The following is a 15,257-nucleotide window of genomic DNA, read 5'->3' as shown; positions in this document are numbered from 1 at the left end:
TGCTGCTCACCCTGTCACCAATCAGCCCTGGCAGCAGGGCCTGCCCTCAGCAGTGCCACAGCCACAGCTGCCAGTGTGGCAATCTCACCCCTCAGCAGATTTTTATTCCACTCTGATGGTCCAGCCAGTTTCCCACTCATCTTCCAAGTCTACCCCTCCATCCCATCTCCCTCCAGTTTGGCTCTAAGGATACAAGACTGTGTAAAAGTCTTCACCAAGGATAGGAAACAGGACATTCTGTGCTCTCTCTTCTTCTACAAAAGGGAAGGAAATCAGATTGATAAGGCAGAGTTTGCCCTTGGTAAAGCCATGATGGCTATTCCAAATCACCATTTTGACCCTCACATATCTTCAAGTAAGACTCATTTCCACAATCCTTAGAAATATGGTCTAGTTCTCCCAGGGACTGAGTGACCTCAGTCTCAAGAGTATCTATGATACAATTTTATTTGTTTTACAAAAACAAAGATACAAAAATACTGTTTTTACACTCCCCCCAAGAAGACATTTTTATACAGAATAATAACTTTGCAGCTGTTGAAAAATCTATACTATTACATAATTTCTTTTATACATTTTTATACATTTTGCTTGCTTTAAATGTACAGAATAACAGAAAACAATCTTAAACAATTCACAAGTTTACAATACAAGTTTTTTAAAAAGCAATACATCTTCCTTCAATTTTCATGACAAAAGCTTCTGCGTGCTCAAGGATTCAAAAACTCATCCAAAATTTTCAGAGATGATTCATACAGGAATCTGAAATGCCATAAAACAATGCATAACAGAATTAGAAATGCTAAATGCCAAATCAATCTTCAACTATTTGATTCTCAGAGGACAGCTACTACATGATTTCTTTGACCAGTTAGTCCATATTAGTTTAGTAAAATGCCTTTACAAATTACTTTTGAAATAGCTGGATCCTTTTTCTTTCAACTTTTCCATATTTTATGCTGATCAGCTCTGTCTCTAGAATAACCAGCAGCAAACCAGTTTAAATTACTGTGTCAATTCAAGCACATTTTCTAATATTTCATCATCTAGTTAAAAAACCCACTCGTTTTCTGCACAGCATTGTTACTCTTTTGTTCAAACAAAACAGTGAAATCCTTTACAGGTACTTCATTCTAAGATCACTTTTCATTCTTTTACTTTCTTCATTTCTCCCTCTCTTCAGTCTTTATTGTTCTCACCCATGGCAACTTTTTTCCCAGCCTGAGCTTTCTATCTTATCCTTATTAGCAGCTGCCTCATCCAGCTGCCCTCACACTCCTTTTTAGTCCGGCTCTGACTCTAATCACACACCCCTCTCTACAGTGCCACAGCCTTTAAACCAGAATGAAACTCCAGTGTCCAAGCAAGGTAGTGCTACAAGGTACTGCAGAATGTGGATAATTAGTTAAGTTCTGTGTGTTTAGGTGCAATGCTGCTTTGTATAAATTTTATTTTGTTACAGTTTAAGGCTAAAAAAAACCAATGGATTTTTAATGTGGGACCATTGGCACAATGGCCGAAAGGCATCAATTGGGATAACTGTGCTCTTCCCAAACAGACAAGCTGAAGTCAGTTTTACCAAGTACCTTTCTAGGGAATTTAAAGATGGGAGGCAGAGAAATCATACCCAGAGTTATAAACCAAAACAATTCAAGAGCCATAATTTACACATGCAATGAAGAGTGCAATGAAGAATTTGGAAGCTAGCTAAATAATAATACTAAAGAAATATCTTTCAGCACAGCCATTAGCTAAATTTAAATTCTAATACTCATATATCAAAATGTAAATAAAGTAAATACACAGTATTAAGTAAGAGTTATTATCCTATAGCACATTAGGTTTTACAGAACGTTAGACATTTTTCTTTAGCCTCCAAATGACTGCATTGACAGCTTTATCTGCATTTTTTGTGTTAGGCATAAGTATTTGCATTTTATAAACCAAATTAATGTACGTGCCATTACTTTTCAGGAAATTCTCTCAATATACAGTATGTTGTCCAGAATTTTTAAATGCGCTGAACAGCATTTTAAAAATGCAGACCCACAGGACCATCTGAAACCACTAACTCAGCTGAAAAGGGAAGACTAAATTGCACTGAAAAGTTTTGCTTCTGAATTAGTGCGACAATTCCTTGTATAAGGCAGCACCTTAATTACTACACCAGACAGCATTTTTTACTTTTTTCTTTCATTGCTAATATGTAAGAGATTACTCCTAAGTCTGAAGTTAAGATGCTGGCACAGAATACCAGTTCTCTTGGGAAATTAAAGAATGTCACCATTTCCTGGTATACCTGGATATTGAATAAAATAATCCCTCAAGGAGTTATTAGGAGATAATGCATTCAGAAGCAAAAAACAGTAATATTATTAAGAATGAGTTAAAACCCAGTAATGTATTTTAGCAAGCAGCAGCACAGTAGTGTGTGTTAGAGGTCTGTCATCATATTAATGACCAGAGATATAGCTTGCAGCATACCATAACTAAAATTTGGTAAGTTGAGTAGGATGATAAAATAGTTTACAAACAATAGGGCACGCTTCAGACCATGTATAATCACATTTTAGCTGTACATTAGCACACAAGCAGCAAAGCACTACAAATGGCACATCAGAAGCCACCAGAGGCCCAGCCTAGTCTGACGTTCTGTCTTAGCTGTGAGACTGCAAGCACACTTTAATTCATCATGTAAAACCTAATCACTGCAGAACTTCCTCCAAACCTCTTTCCAGCATCAATTATTTTACCTTTCTGGAGCGGAAAAACACCCAACATAACTGTACAAATATGAATCCCCCCCAAATTCTGCAAAGCTGTGATAGCTTCTGAATTTCATTATAATTCTGATTCACAGAAAAATTCCCATTCCCATTATCATATTCATATCCCTAACCCTTGAATTTTGTCTGCAACTGTCTCCTGGACTGGTATTATACAAAGGTAGCCACTCATATATCATGAAATTAAAACACTGTGTAGCATCTTATACTCTTCATCTGCCCCAACATACAAGTTGATTTGTCCCAGTTCACTGGGCAGAGACGATCATATAGATTCATAAAGCAATTATCTGTGTTCTCACTGAAATTTATAGTCAGTAGTGCTCTCAAGTGGCAGCAATTATTCACTTTAATGTGCCAATTTATTTAATCATGTTAAGATTCACTTTAAATTCACAGCTTTTTCTACTGTCTTGATTAGAAGTGCAAACTGAAACACAATGCCCTGCTGCTCTCCCTCTTTTCCAGATTATTATTATTATTATTACTATTATTATTATTAAAAATATTCTAGTAGGATACTTGGAAACCCATCGTAAAATAATTTAATGGGGAAAAGAATGGGGTTTTGTTTATTTATGTTTGATTCTGTTTCTAAGCTAGGTCCTGACCAAAGGCCTTTTTGTTCACAACCAAGCAATTCTCCAGCTTTCCTGCAGGCCTCTTTCAGGTAGGAAGACTCTGGACGGGTCCCCAGAGCACCATCCTCTGGATGGAGGCACAGCTCAGCCACCAATGTCTATGTCAAGTCACTAAAATGCCAGAGAACAACGTGCCTTAGGTCAGGGATCCATGAGAAGAGCACACTGGGGAAGTGTGCTCAGGCTGGGAGAGCCGTGCAAGAAACTTGAGTAAATGAAGCTCCTATACAATGAGGTTCCTATACAATGGGCTTTTTGGCTTGTTTGGGTCTTTGGTTTGTTTTGTTTTTTTAATTTTAAAGTCTGTCTACTCTACAGCCATTGTTTGACTGAATAGTAAGGATCACTAGTTTGAAGAATGAAAGACTGCAAGGGCCTCTGCAAGTTCAGGCCTCTGTGGTGCATTGCAAACTTTCTCAGTAACTTTGGATTAATGTCCATAACCCCAGCGTGATTTCTTCACATTCTGTATTTGTGCTTATAATGGCTTCTTTGCACACTTTTTGATTCCATGGGCTATTCAATAACTAGGCTGAAATCAGATGTTCCCAAATTTTAAGACTTAAGTGAGACACTAAAGGCTAAAGCAATCATCATGATTCTCTAGACAGGGCTGAGATAACTGATTACAAATACAATGCAGTCAATCACTTTCAAAATTTTTTTCAAAAAAGATATACCAGATATGACATTTGAAATCCCCCCACAAAAAAAAGCAAAATAAAATCACCTGTGGAAAGGTCTCAAAGTCATTGTTATACTCAGGTAAATATTTCCTGCCAGCATAGGTTTGGATTCATATATCCAATGCCAAAGTGTGGGAGAAAAATCTTCTAGTAATAAGAAATAGTAACTGGACTATTTGTTTTGTTCTACCCCTGCTGCAAACAGACCTGGACTTCAGAAGTGAATCCTGCAATATACAGGATCAAGTGATAACACATTCAAATTAAATGAAAAAAGCCTGAAGCTAAATATGTAAAGATTGCAATCACAGCAGATATAAGGGCAGGAAATTTAATACTGTGCAGGGCTCAATACCTCCCACTTCCCCCCCCTCAGTGTTTTAAACCTTGCAGTCAATCGCTCAGAATGTTCTAACAGTGTTATGTAAGTACAGAACAGAACCAATTATTGCAGAGAGGGGATAGGAGAGCTCAGTGCTCCTTTCCCACTGTACACCCACCTTTCAGCACTGCTGAATTCTCCTGTGGCAGCATCCTTGCATACTATCAATTTCCTTTGAATGGCAGGTGCAATATCCTTTAGAAGTGAAGTTTTGTGCTTACCACCTATTTGAAACGAGTTGAAATGTTGGACAACAATAATAATTTTTCAAGAAAACAACCCCATCGTTCCATATTTTCATAGACTAACTTTAACCATGAAAGATTGCTTAATGGAAGATTAGATATGAAATTGGATTTTCACTGTCCTGGATTAACTACTGTGTGTTTCAATGTAGTACATAAAAAGAAAGATGGAAAAAGGACAAAAATGTTTTAACTGACCTTTAATTATATTCACAATGCAGACAGTAGCTGTTAGACTAAAAATTCCTTCAATTCCTTCAGAGAGAATGTACTCCATTAATTCATTTAAAATTGACCTAAGGCAAAAAATAAAGAAAAAATGTGTTATAAACCATATTTCAAAATAGAACTGAACAGAACATATTTGTAATTATGCTACCCTGCCACCACAGCTTCAAAGATATCATGCAGGACAAAGCAGTGTGATTGAGTAACTGAAAACTATGTGTCTCTGGAACTGAGAATATCAAAGCATGGTAAATTGCTTGGGAAGAAAATAAGAAAGTCTGCAAACAGAAAAACTGGCTGTTAAGAAAATTGAAGAGCTTGTGGTATATTTTAGGAAAGTTGATCCATGAAAAAAACAGTGGTTCTACTGGAACTTAATTCACAGAATTTGTACTGAAATTTCTAACTCAAATTTCTACAGTAGTTAGAAAAAATATATTCTATAGCTCCACTGGTTTGCTAGTACCTACTCAGAGTTAACATTTTGACCTTAAATGTGTTTCTCATTAATATTAAAATAGATGATCTTCCAATTACAACCCAGTGAAGATCATTTTTAACTAAACAATGTCCTGAAACACTTCCAAGCAACATTTTAGTTACTGAAACTAAATAACTGAATAACAGGACCATGACAGCAGCTCCTTGTAAAATACTAACCCAATATGTATCTTAAGAGATTTTTTCACCTCTAGCATGAGATGAAAGTATTACCAGCAAACTCTAGTGATGTTTTGGGATATATGTCAAGGTAAGAGAAATGAAATGAGAGTCACAGATGAGGTCTAACAACCAGACTGAACTGCACTAGGGAATAAGTCAATACCACAGGATGCAAACAGTAACTGGTCATTAGTGTTTGTGGCAAAAATCCCAAATTTAACTCAGAAGCAATTCTCAAAACCAGAGCAAAATAAAAGAACAAGGCAGATAAAACAGGAGATGGAAGAAATCCTGGTATCCTCAGAGCACATAGCTAAATGTTCTGTGATCAACTAAAGGGGAAACTGAGAGCAGCAATTTTACATTAGAGTAACTTTCCCTAACATATTTCAAAATACCTTTAGCAATATTATTATCTGTTATGAAAACAGAACATCATACATTGCCAGTTCTGACTTCAATTGTTCTTCAGGCTTTTATTGTGCTAAGATATCAAAATGAAATATGCAGTTAAGAACCAATTCAGTAAAAACCTTCTGCAGAAATTCAAATATTGCTTCTAAGAGCTGAGAAAGATGAAAAATCTTTAGCTTCAGAAATAAGCATTATGAAGTTGCTCAGGCATAGCATCAGTTTCATTGTATCATTGTGGACTAACATGACCAAGCATTGATTCCATTTCACCTTGGCCTTAAATTGCTAAGGGACACTACTGGGATCAGAGTCCTGACTTCGTTGTTAGCATTGTTTGGGTCACTAAGCACACTCTTAACCCCCATGAAGGAACACTGGAATTTCATTAACCTGTAACAAGACTCACTGCAGCTGCCTTTCCCCACCTCCCTCCAAAAAAAGGTCATATGAGCCTGCAGGCAAAGAAAATAGAACGGAACAATAAGCTATTTAAAAATACCTATAAGGTTCAGAGGTAAATTCAAAAACTAGTTATTCAACATTTATTTTAATTCAAAAATTAAAATTTCATTGACAACATAAAAACCATTCTATATTAGCAAAAACCTTGAAAAAATTAATATACAACATTAACTGACTTCAAAATTACAGCCATTGAACTGCTTGAAAGAGGGGGAAGGTCTGAAATAGTCTTTATACAGATAGTTTCCTACTAAAATGGAGAATACTCACACAATTGGACAGGCATTGCTAAGCTTCCCACTATTATCACTGCTATGGGGATTGAAATTCAGTGCTAGAGGCTGACTGGTTAGCACTGAAAATAAAACAGATTCTGCAGAACTCAGAGCAAGATGACTGTGAGCTCACAGAGAAGACACATCAGATTTTGTAAAGTCAAAGGTGTTCAGGTTGACATAAAGATTTCTGAAACACCAAATTATTTGCTACTGGATTCTGATTATAGCCTATCACTACAGATTTGTGAAAGAGCCTTAAAAGCAGTCTCAATTCTGAAGCACCAGTTGAACCAGATGGAAATTATCTCCAAATCTTTGCTCCAAAAAGATAAATTATAGAAGATACATTTTTTCCCAAGTACTCAGAAACAATTTGGATCAAACTTGCAGTTTTTTTTTCCACCAAGAATGGACAAGATTCACCTTGATTACTACAAGAAAAAGTTTCAGAAGAATTATCTGATTTTCTGCATCTCTTTTGAAAAGAGATATGTAAAATAATTGTTTCACTAGAAGAGAAGACCTTGATGGAGAGCTGCTGCCTCAAGCAAGTGCAAGATTTGGATTAGTAGGACTATTGCTAGAGTCTCTGGAGTCTTTTGCTTTGCAAGTTCAGCTAGAATTAGAGAAGGACTGAGAAGAAAAAAGACACATCGTGACAGGAGAGACAGGGATATTCAATGCCTGTCAGATGTGGAAGCTAAGAAGAGGAATTAGTTGTGGTAAGTCAGGGAGAGCAATAGGACTTCTAAGCCCCTTTATAATTTAAAACAAGTCTAGTGTGTACAGTCATGTAAAGAAAAATTGAGTATGAACAAACCATGCAAAATGAAATTTAGTTGTGATACTTTTAAAAGATATTCAGAGCCCTCACTAAATATAGCAAATACCCTCCCCCTCAGTTTAAATCTTAAAAAATAAATAACACAAGCCCACTTTTGGAGGCTTTTAGCACTCAGATACTTTCTATTTTGAATGCTGTGACTTTAATACAGCCATAGGTATCTCGTTGCAGATGTTCAACTAAAGGATTAATTCTATTTCTGGCAAATATTTTATCTCATCTTAATACCTCTGTGTTGAGGAGACTCAGCTTTATAAGTATTATAATGAAAGAAGCAAGCCAAGATGTATCATTAAAAAACTCATCATGATTAACAGTCTTGTAAATAAGAAGAACTCTTGGTTAAAAAAATGGACTCAACCCCAGCAATCAATATCTACAGGCAGTATGTCAAGAAAAGGAGATTATTAAATAGTCCAAATAAATTTAGAAAGAAACTAGTTCCTCAAAGTTTATTTGAATTCAGAAATTAAAATTTTATTGACAACATATAAACTGTTCTATATTACCAAAAGCCTAGGAAAAATTAATATAGAAACATTTACCTGACAACATTAACTGACTTCAAAATTATAGCCATTAAACTGCTTGAAAGAGGGGGAAGGTCTGAAATAGTCTTTGGCATAGTCAAGTCTTCTTCACTGGAAGCCTTAAACAGAATAAAAAGTCAACAACCATTATAGCTCAAGAAAGATATGCATGCAGAATATTGTATTTCAATAATTACACTAACCAGGACCTATCCTTAAATAATTTAAACATTCACAAGTATCCTTTGAATAGCTTTAATCCAACTCTCTTGTGTCCAAATAAACAAAACTAATTTAAATAAGAATGACTGAAACTAAACCACATAAACAGTAATTGTAACAAGGCAAATATTCTCTGCAGTTACTTTCACCGGAAATTTCATTTAACTACACCCTTTATAAAGCCTATTAAACACAAATGAGTCCCCTCTGTGGGTCCAAGTTGAAGTGTGCATCCATGATTTCTAATGTAACTTCAAAGACAGTGATTTTCTGGATACCTGCTCTTTTTGGTATAAAGTTCTGGATAGTATGACAAGTATTTAGTTACAACTGAATTTTGATTTACAACAACCTGGGGGCAGGGAAAACACCAGCTCAGATGGTGTTTATTCCAGAATGTCTGGAATAAACAATCTATGAGTATGAACCTCCAGTATATTCAAGCCCAGTAATGTTTCCTCTGCATCATCTGTAAAGAGCACCTGTCACCCTACAGTCTCTCAGCTGATACATCAATATCTGCAGGCAAACAGCTGGTACTCCTTCAGTGCCTGCTGGAACAGACCCTTGGAAGCTGCTCTGTGTACTTTCTGGCAACTGTTTCTTGCTCAGTTTCTGACACATCCAGAACCCACAGCAAAAGTACAGCCTCTACTAAAGAGCCTCAGCTCTTCCTTTTTAGTTCTCAAAGCTTCCAATCTCACTAATCATATTTGCTCCTAACACTATCTGCATTAGAAAAATGGGATGGGAACACTGCCCTTCTCCTTCAAGGACAATTGTGGTTCCTTGGACTTTCAGAACATGAAATAACCTCTGTCCGACTTTCTTTTCAATATCAGAGATTATTTCTTTACTTTCCAAAGCAACACAGATCAGATATTTGGAAATCCTCTGCACCAAAAACCAAAGGAACCCAAAAAAGAGATGCAGCACATGAAATGTCTCTGTATGGAAGCAGAGAATGCCAAGCAGGACATCAGCCTGCTTTGAAAGAGAACTACAGAACCTTATGGGACCATTCCAAGAATATGGAATGGGAATCTGTCACACATCAGTTCACTTCCCAAGTTCCCTAATCTGGGTGAGACGAAGTGAGGTAAGTTTAGAACAAGCCCCTGTTCTCTGTCTTTCCCTGAGCTCTAATTGCTGAACACACACTGTATGGTGTGGCATAAGCCTTTGATCAGTTTGGGTCCACAGTCTTGGCTGTGTCGCCTCTCAGCCTCACACACACAGCCTTTTTTTCAGAGTGAAGGTGAAGGAACCAGGAGACATGAACACTCTGCAAGCACTGCTCAGCAACAGCCAAAACAAACTGGTGTGTCCTCAACAGTGCCTTGGCCACAAATGCCAACCACAGCAGCACAGGAACTCCAGGGAGGAAAACTGACTCCTGCCGAGCCAGTCCCACTACAAAAGCACAGAGGGAATATTCCAGAACCCACGTTGTTAATTTCCAACACTGCCTAACTGCTAAGTTCTCCTGTCATATGCAGATACTGCAATAGGTACCCAGACAAGTCTGCTCCTACACAACTGCAGTCAGAAATCTGAGCAATAAACTCTAATATGAAATTAGAGCAAATTAAATTTCCTGTTTATTCCATGCCAACACACACAAAAATCCTCATCTGCAATACAAAGACCAATTTTCTGAATAAAGCTCTTTTGCTCCAACATAACACATAAAAATTGAAAAGTGTTAAATAGAAAAATCAGGATTAACTTTACCTTCTGTAGCACACAATTTATCTCTGCTACTATTGAAGCCAAGAGAGTGGAGAGTACACCCTGGTGAACTGCTGGGAACAAGGAATGCCAGCACTGCAGTGAATGGATGAATTCTCCAAGAGGCATCTGAATAGAGTGAATCAACTAAAACCAGAAAGAAAAACACATATTTCTTTTCATATTGCTTGAGTATAATTGAAATATACCAGCAAGTCTCTGTGAAGTGCAGACCACACCTTGAAATCTTTGAGGTATCCTAGTCACTTGGGATCAGAGGGGGAATCAGCAACAACTGGGAACTCTACTCAGATATTTGAGAGAAATTAACAAGGCAGTGCTTCTTACAAAAAAGAACTGAATGTTTTTTGAGTCCTGAAAAGGAGATTGTCAGATTTCCCAGAATGATCCACCCATTTCACTACTACACATTTAGTATCTGCTTTAAAATATAAGAAGTCAACTTTTCCGTTAAGATGTGAGATTTTCAAGAATTTTAGAACATCATACATATTTTAAAGTTGGTATCATTCTGGCAAAAAGAAATAAATAATGAAGAAAATTTCTCCTCCCTCCAAGATCATAACATATATTAAAAAATCCTTTGCTCTGGATTGAGGAAGTTCATCTAATTGCAGACAAGATTAGACAACCTAGAAGTACCAGCAAGGTCCAGGATCATTGGAACAGAAGGAATTTGTTCTGCAATTTACAAGTTCTGCTGTCATGATGAGACCAAAATCGAAAAAAAAAAAAAATGGTAACAAGAAAACTTAGAGAATTCAACTGAAAATTTAATCACATGTCTACCCAAACAGTAAGTCATAGTGAGGTAACAACCACAAAGTGCCTAAGTATACCCCTTTGCATAAAAATTATGGATTCATCTAGACATTAGCAATTACATAGCAATTTGAACTGTGATACCTGAATCCCTTCTTCCTGTTCTTTCTTAAGTCTATGTGCCACACATTCTAAAATTTTCTGAAAGACGTTCTGTAGAGTGTGGAAAAGGTTTGTCACTTCCTCTGTCTCAGTATTCTGATTTAAAGAAGCTTCAATAATTTCTTTTAGCGTACACAGCAACACTGGAGCACAAAAGCCACCTCTCTCTAGAGAAAAATAGCACAATATGAAAGCTGTGATACTCATCAGGTACAAGCTTAGAATGAAACTCAGATACAACACACAGTGATAGCTTACAAGTGTAGACAATACATTTAGTTTCTGAGAACCCTTAGCTGAAATTTTCATACAGTCCAATTAATATTTTAAGTATGAATCCAGTGTTCCCTCCAACCCTTAAAAGTTAGGGATTAACTAACTTGCCAATACAAGAAAAGTCAGCTAAGTATAAATGCAGTTGTTGCTATTAGTACAAAATAGGGTACCTGTTTGCATAATCAGAAGAGTCATTTCTAAAAGGTGTACTTGAAACGTGACATTTCCCAGGCCCACCATTATGACATCTTTACACACTGTCAGGTAGGCCTAGAAGAGAGGTGCAAAATTATAGGAAACCCAAACTTTATGTAAAGTAACCATTCAACAAAACTCAAACATAGTAAAACCACTCTTAGCCAAGATGCCCTGAGAGCTGGTGTAACTAACTGCAGTTACTCAGTTCACACCTGCTGACAAGCACAAATTCCAAGCAGTCCTCCTAATGTTTCCATTGCCCTTTCCCAACAGCACATGATTTCTCAAAAGGCAGTAAATCCTCTCTTTTTTACTCAGGCTCAGATCAAAGGCACTGATACTTATCATGTACTGAGGCAAAATATGACGTCTTACCTGCCTTTAATAGCAAAACTGAAACCAGACAAAAAGCAGACAAAAAGAGCTTTTCCCTACAGACACAGAGCTGTTACATGCTAAAGAGATTATTATGAGACAGACATAGACAGATTGAGAATTTTTAATCAGTCTGTGTATATGTGAACTGAGTTGTTCAAGGACACTGACTGGGACCAAAGTTAGCCAAATCTTTCCTTTCACCATAATCTGGTAAAAGCTCAGTGCTAAAAACCACCTTGGGTTAAATGAAATGTCAGAGGAATGCAACAGAAAACAATTCAGAACTAGCTAAAACGTCACCCACATTACATCATCAAATGCTTTCTTTGAAGGACAAATCAAGATCAGGGGTAAGGGACACTGTAAATGATGACACAAGTGCCAGTGCAGTTTGTCTGCATACAAATTGCTACACCTACACCTTTTCAAACTGAAGGCAGCTTGATTTATATTATAAGAATCTTCTAACCTGGATAATTAATTCAGAAACATCACTGTGTTTTGAAATGCCATTCTCTTGATCACTTGCTAGTATAAAAGGTACAACTTGACTTTCTATCCAAGCGCCTGTCTCCTTCAGAAGTGAAAGGTAATCTTCTCCTTCTTCAGAAAACTGTAAAAAAACAATGGGAAGTTTACCAATTGTGTCTCCAGTTGTTTTTGAATTTTCTTATACTGTCAACTGTAACTCCAGCTTATTCTGGAAAGCTATATGCATACCTTGTGCTGAAGATGAATACTCAATCTGCAAAAGAGACTGAAGGCTCTTAGGCTGGTTGCTTGATTCCAGACACCAGAATCTGTTCCTTTCAGAATTGAGCCAAGAACCCGCTGAAATATCAAGGTTTACATTTATATTTTTCAGAAAATCTTTTCAAATGTTTCTTTCCTCAACAGCTTTAAACAAAAGGTAAAAAAAAAACCCCAAACCCATAAAAACAGCAAAGCACCAAGACCAAAAAAGCAACAAGCATACTTTAATATTTCCATTTTGCAGTGCCATAATTTATTTTCAGACTGTTCCTTATCTGCATATTCTGAAAGTCAGGTGCCTTAAAAAAACTCAACATTAGATCACAAAAATTTTGAGATATCTAAAACTGAGAAGCTGGTTAAAATCTGCCATCTATAAACAATTCTGAACTACTATACTTCTGTTTAGAGTATTTGTCGGAAGTACAAATAAAAAGGAAAATCTTTTTACAAAGGGAGAGGGGATCATGAATCTCATTTATTTGTTCTTGATGCCTTTAGTTTGACTCAGGCAATATATGATGTTAAGTTCTGATTTTATAAGCACTGTTTTTGATAAGGAGAAAATTACCTTTGCAGCACCAAGAATTTTCAAAAGGTTCTTCAGTTTCTTTTTAGGAACAGAAAGGAGGCAACCACGATTGACAGGATGAGTCAATAAATACTCAATGTAGTCAATTGCTAAGTCTGGCTTTGATTCTTGTGTTACGTGGATACGTACTCGACGCTCAGATGTTTTAGTATTCTGAATAGGAAGGAAGCACAAAACCAGTACAAGTCTTAGTATCTGACTTTAGAACTGATTTCAAAGCAGAATAATATAGCATTAAAAAGTCTTATTCTATTTTAAAAAAGTATGATGCCTTAAAGAAGTCTGGCAATTCCTATACTCCCTGTCATATGCATATGCAGACCTTTGTTGGGGTGAGTGAGTCAGACAGCCAATCGCAGGCAAGTTCCATAATGTGCCCCACTTGACCCCAGCGGCACAGGCAGTCAATCAGGATAGAATATTTGCCTTGGTTAGCTCCACTGTCAATATTTCTGAGTCTGGAAACCACGCCACAGCTTAAAAGAAAACAGACAAAGAGATACATTATCTTTACACCCTTAAGTGCAGAAAACAATTAGTATAATACAAACAAAGGATTCACCAACAACTTAGACTTGAACATCACTAATTTTACTGACTTATCACAGTTTTTAGGGTCTTAATTTATCCAAATAGGCATTTAATATATCAGACTGTGAAAAATGAACAAATACAGCCAACAAGAAATTTCTTGTCATTTGCATTTTGGATTTCCAAACAGTACCTGAATGTAGGAATAGCAGCAGGGGGCAGAAAGGATGCCAGAATAACCAATGGAGTCATGCACCGCTCATCCTAGGATAAAAGAATTACACCACATGATGTAAATGGAAGGTACATACATGCAAGCAAAACTAAAGAGAGTACTGAGAAAGTACGATTACATTTTCTTAGATTAAAGATTTCCCTTTTTCACTACAAATGGAGCTGAAAGAAACTCAAATCAATATTAGCTTGCAATCTGAAATGTCTAATTCTTGGTTTTGGAGGTCAATTGTTGTATCCTTCAGCTTTCTGACAAACTGCCAGAATAACTACCATGAATAATCAGTCATGGATCCATTAAGGTAATACTCATTGCAAAAGAAACAGCAGCTCTACCTAACTTTTTTTCCCAGTGTGACTAAGATTGAATTGCACAACCATGACACCATCTAACTCCTCTCAAGTAACCAATGCCTTAAAAGAATATTCATTCACACCACAAACTTATTAAAAAGACTCTAAAGGAAAAGGTTCTTATATAAATAACAGTAGTAATGTTTAATGCACTATTATTCATTACAACATGAAATAATGCATGGTCTGGGCCACAACATCATCTCACTCGGGTTATACAGAAACCAATCTATGTTAAGAACTCTTCAAAAATAGTTTCTCTCTATGTCCAAGCTTCATGGAAACAGCCAAATGAAATTATCACCTACTTGGCCATTCCAAAATATAAAATCGTTTTTAGAGCTCATATTTTTAAAAGAACTTTTAAAATATATTTGTAGCTTTTTCAGGAAAGAGACAGGCTGCTTCAGTATGTTTGTAGCCTTTTAGGAACTAAGCCCCTTGATGACAGGTCCTTTTACATCCAAGCTGCTTACTCACTATAAGAATATCAAAGTCAAAGAGGTTGTTTGCTAAAGCTGGATATCTTGTCTGTTCACCAGGCCCTTTCAGAAAGGATGTTACATCCTCAACCCAAAAAGATTTGGAATGTCTTTGACAACTTCCAAATGCTTTCAGGGTAAAGAGCACTCACATATCTGTGCTGCAGAATAATATGCTGCAATGAGCTGCTTTTCACTCCCTGATTATCTAAAGCAAAGTTGCAGTGGAACAGCCACCATATTTCAGGATACTTCAACATAAAAGCCATCAACTGAGAAAAAGATATCCAGTATGTAATCCTTCCAAATTCACTCTGGGTGCAGCAGCCACTACTGGCGACTCTTAGGATGGCACCCTCCTCAAGAATAACACTAAAAAAAACTACAGCAAGGAGACTGACA

The 15,257-nt window shown here is 36.7% G+C and overlaps 1 protein-coding gene across 2 annotated transcripts in view; it reads right to left on the bottom strand.

Annotated features, from left to right (window-relative positions):
• Positions 1-429: 429 nt before the first annotated feature.
• The window catches only part of NCAPG2 (non-SMC condensin II complex subunit G2), a 43,168-nt gene continuing 28,340 nt past the window's right edge, over positions 430-15,257 (bottom strand). For both annotated transcript variants that reach the window (XM_023921908.2, XM_023921907.2), the window contains exons 17-28: positions 13,979-14,049; positions 13,577-13,730; positions 13,234-13,407; positions 12,630-12,740; positions 12,379-12,522; positions 11,504-11,603; positions 11,040-11,224; positions 10,116-10,259; positions 8,175-8,278; positions 4,939-5,036; positions 4,614-4,719; positions 430-762 (exon numbers count right to left, since the gene is read on the bottom strand). In XM_023921908.2, coding sequence (XP_023777676.2) covers positions 711-762; positions 4,614-4,719; positions 4,939-5,036; positions 8,175-8,278; positions 10,116-10,259; positions 11,040-11,224; positions 11,504-11,603; positions 12,379-12,522; positions 12,630-12,740; positions 13,234-13,407; positions 13,577-13,730; positions 13,979-14,049 — 1,443 coding nt within the window. In that variant the 3' untranslated portion in view covers positions 430-710. The remainder of the gene's footprint in view (positions 763-4,613; positions 4,720-4,938; positions 5,037-8,174; positions 8,279-10,115; positions 10,260-11,039; positions 11,225-11,503; positions 11,604-12,378; positions 12,523-12,629; positions 12,741-13,233; positions 13,408-13,576; positions 13,731-13,978; positions 14,050-15,257) is intronic.

This window comes from Cyanistes caeruleus, chromosome 1 (genome assembly GCF_971803275.1).
Source record: "Cyanistes caeruleus chromosome 1, bCyaCae1.hap1.1, whole genome shotgun sequence".
NCBI classification, from domain to species: domain Eukaryota; kingdom Metazoa; phylum Chordata; class Aves; order Passeriformes; family Paridae; genus Cyanistes; species Cyanistes caeruleus.
The sequence above is the reverse complement of the archived record's forward strand: the minus strand, read 5'-3'. Positions and strand labels throughout refer to the sequence as shown.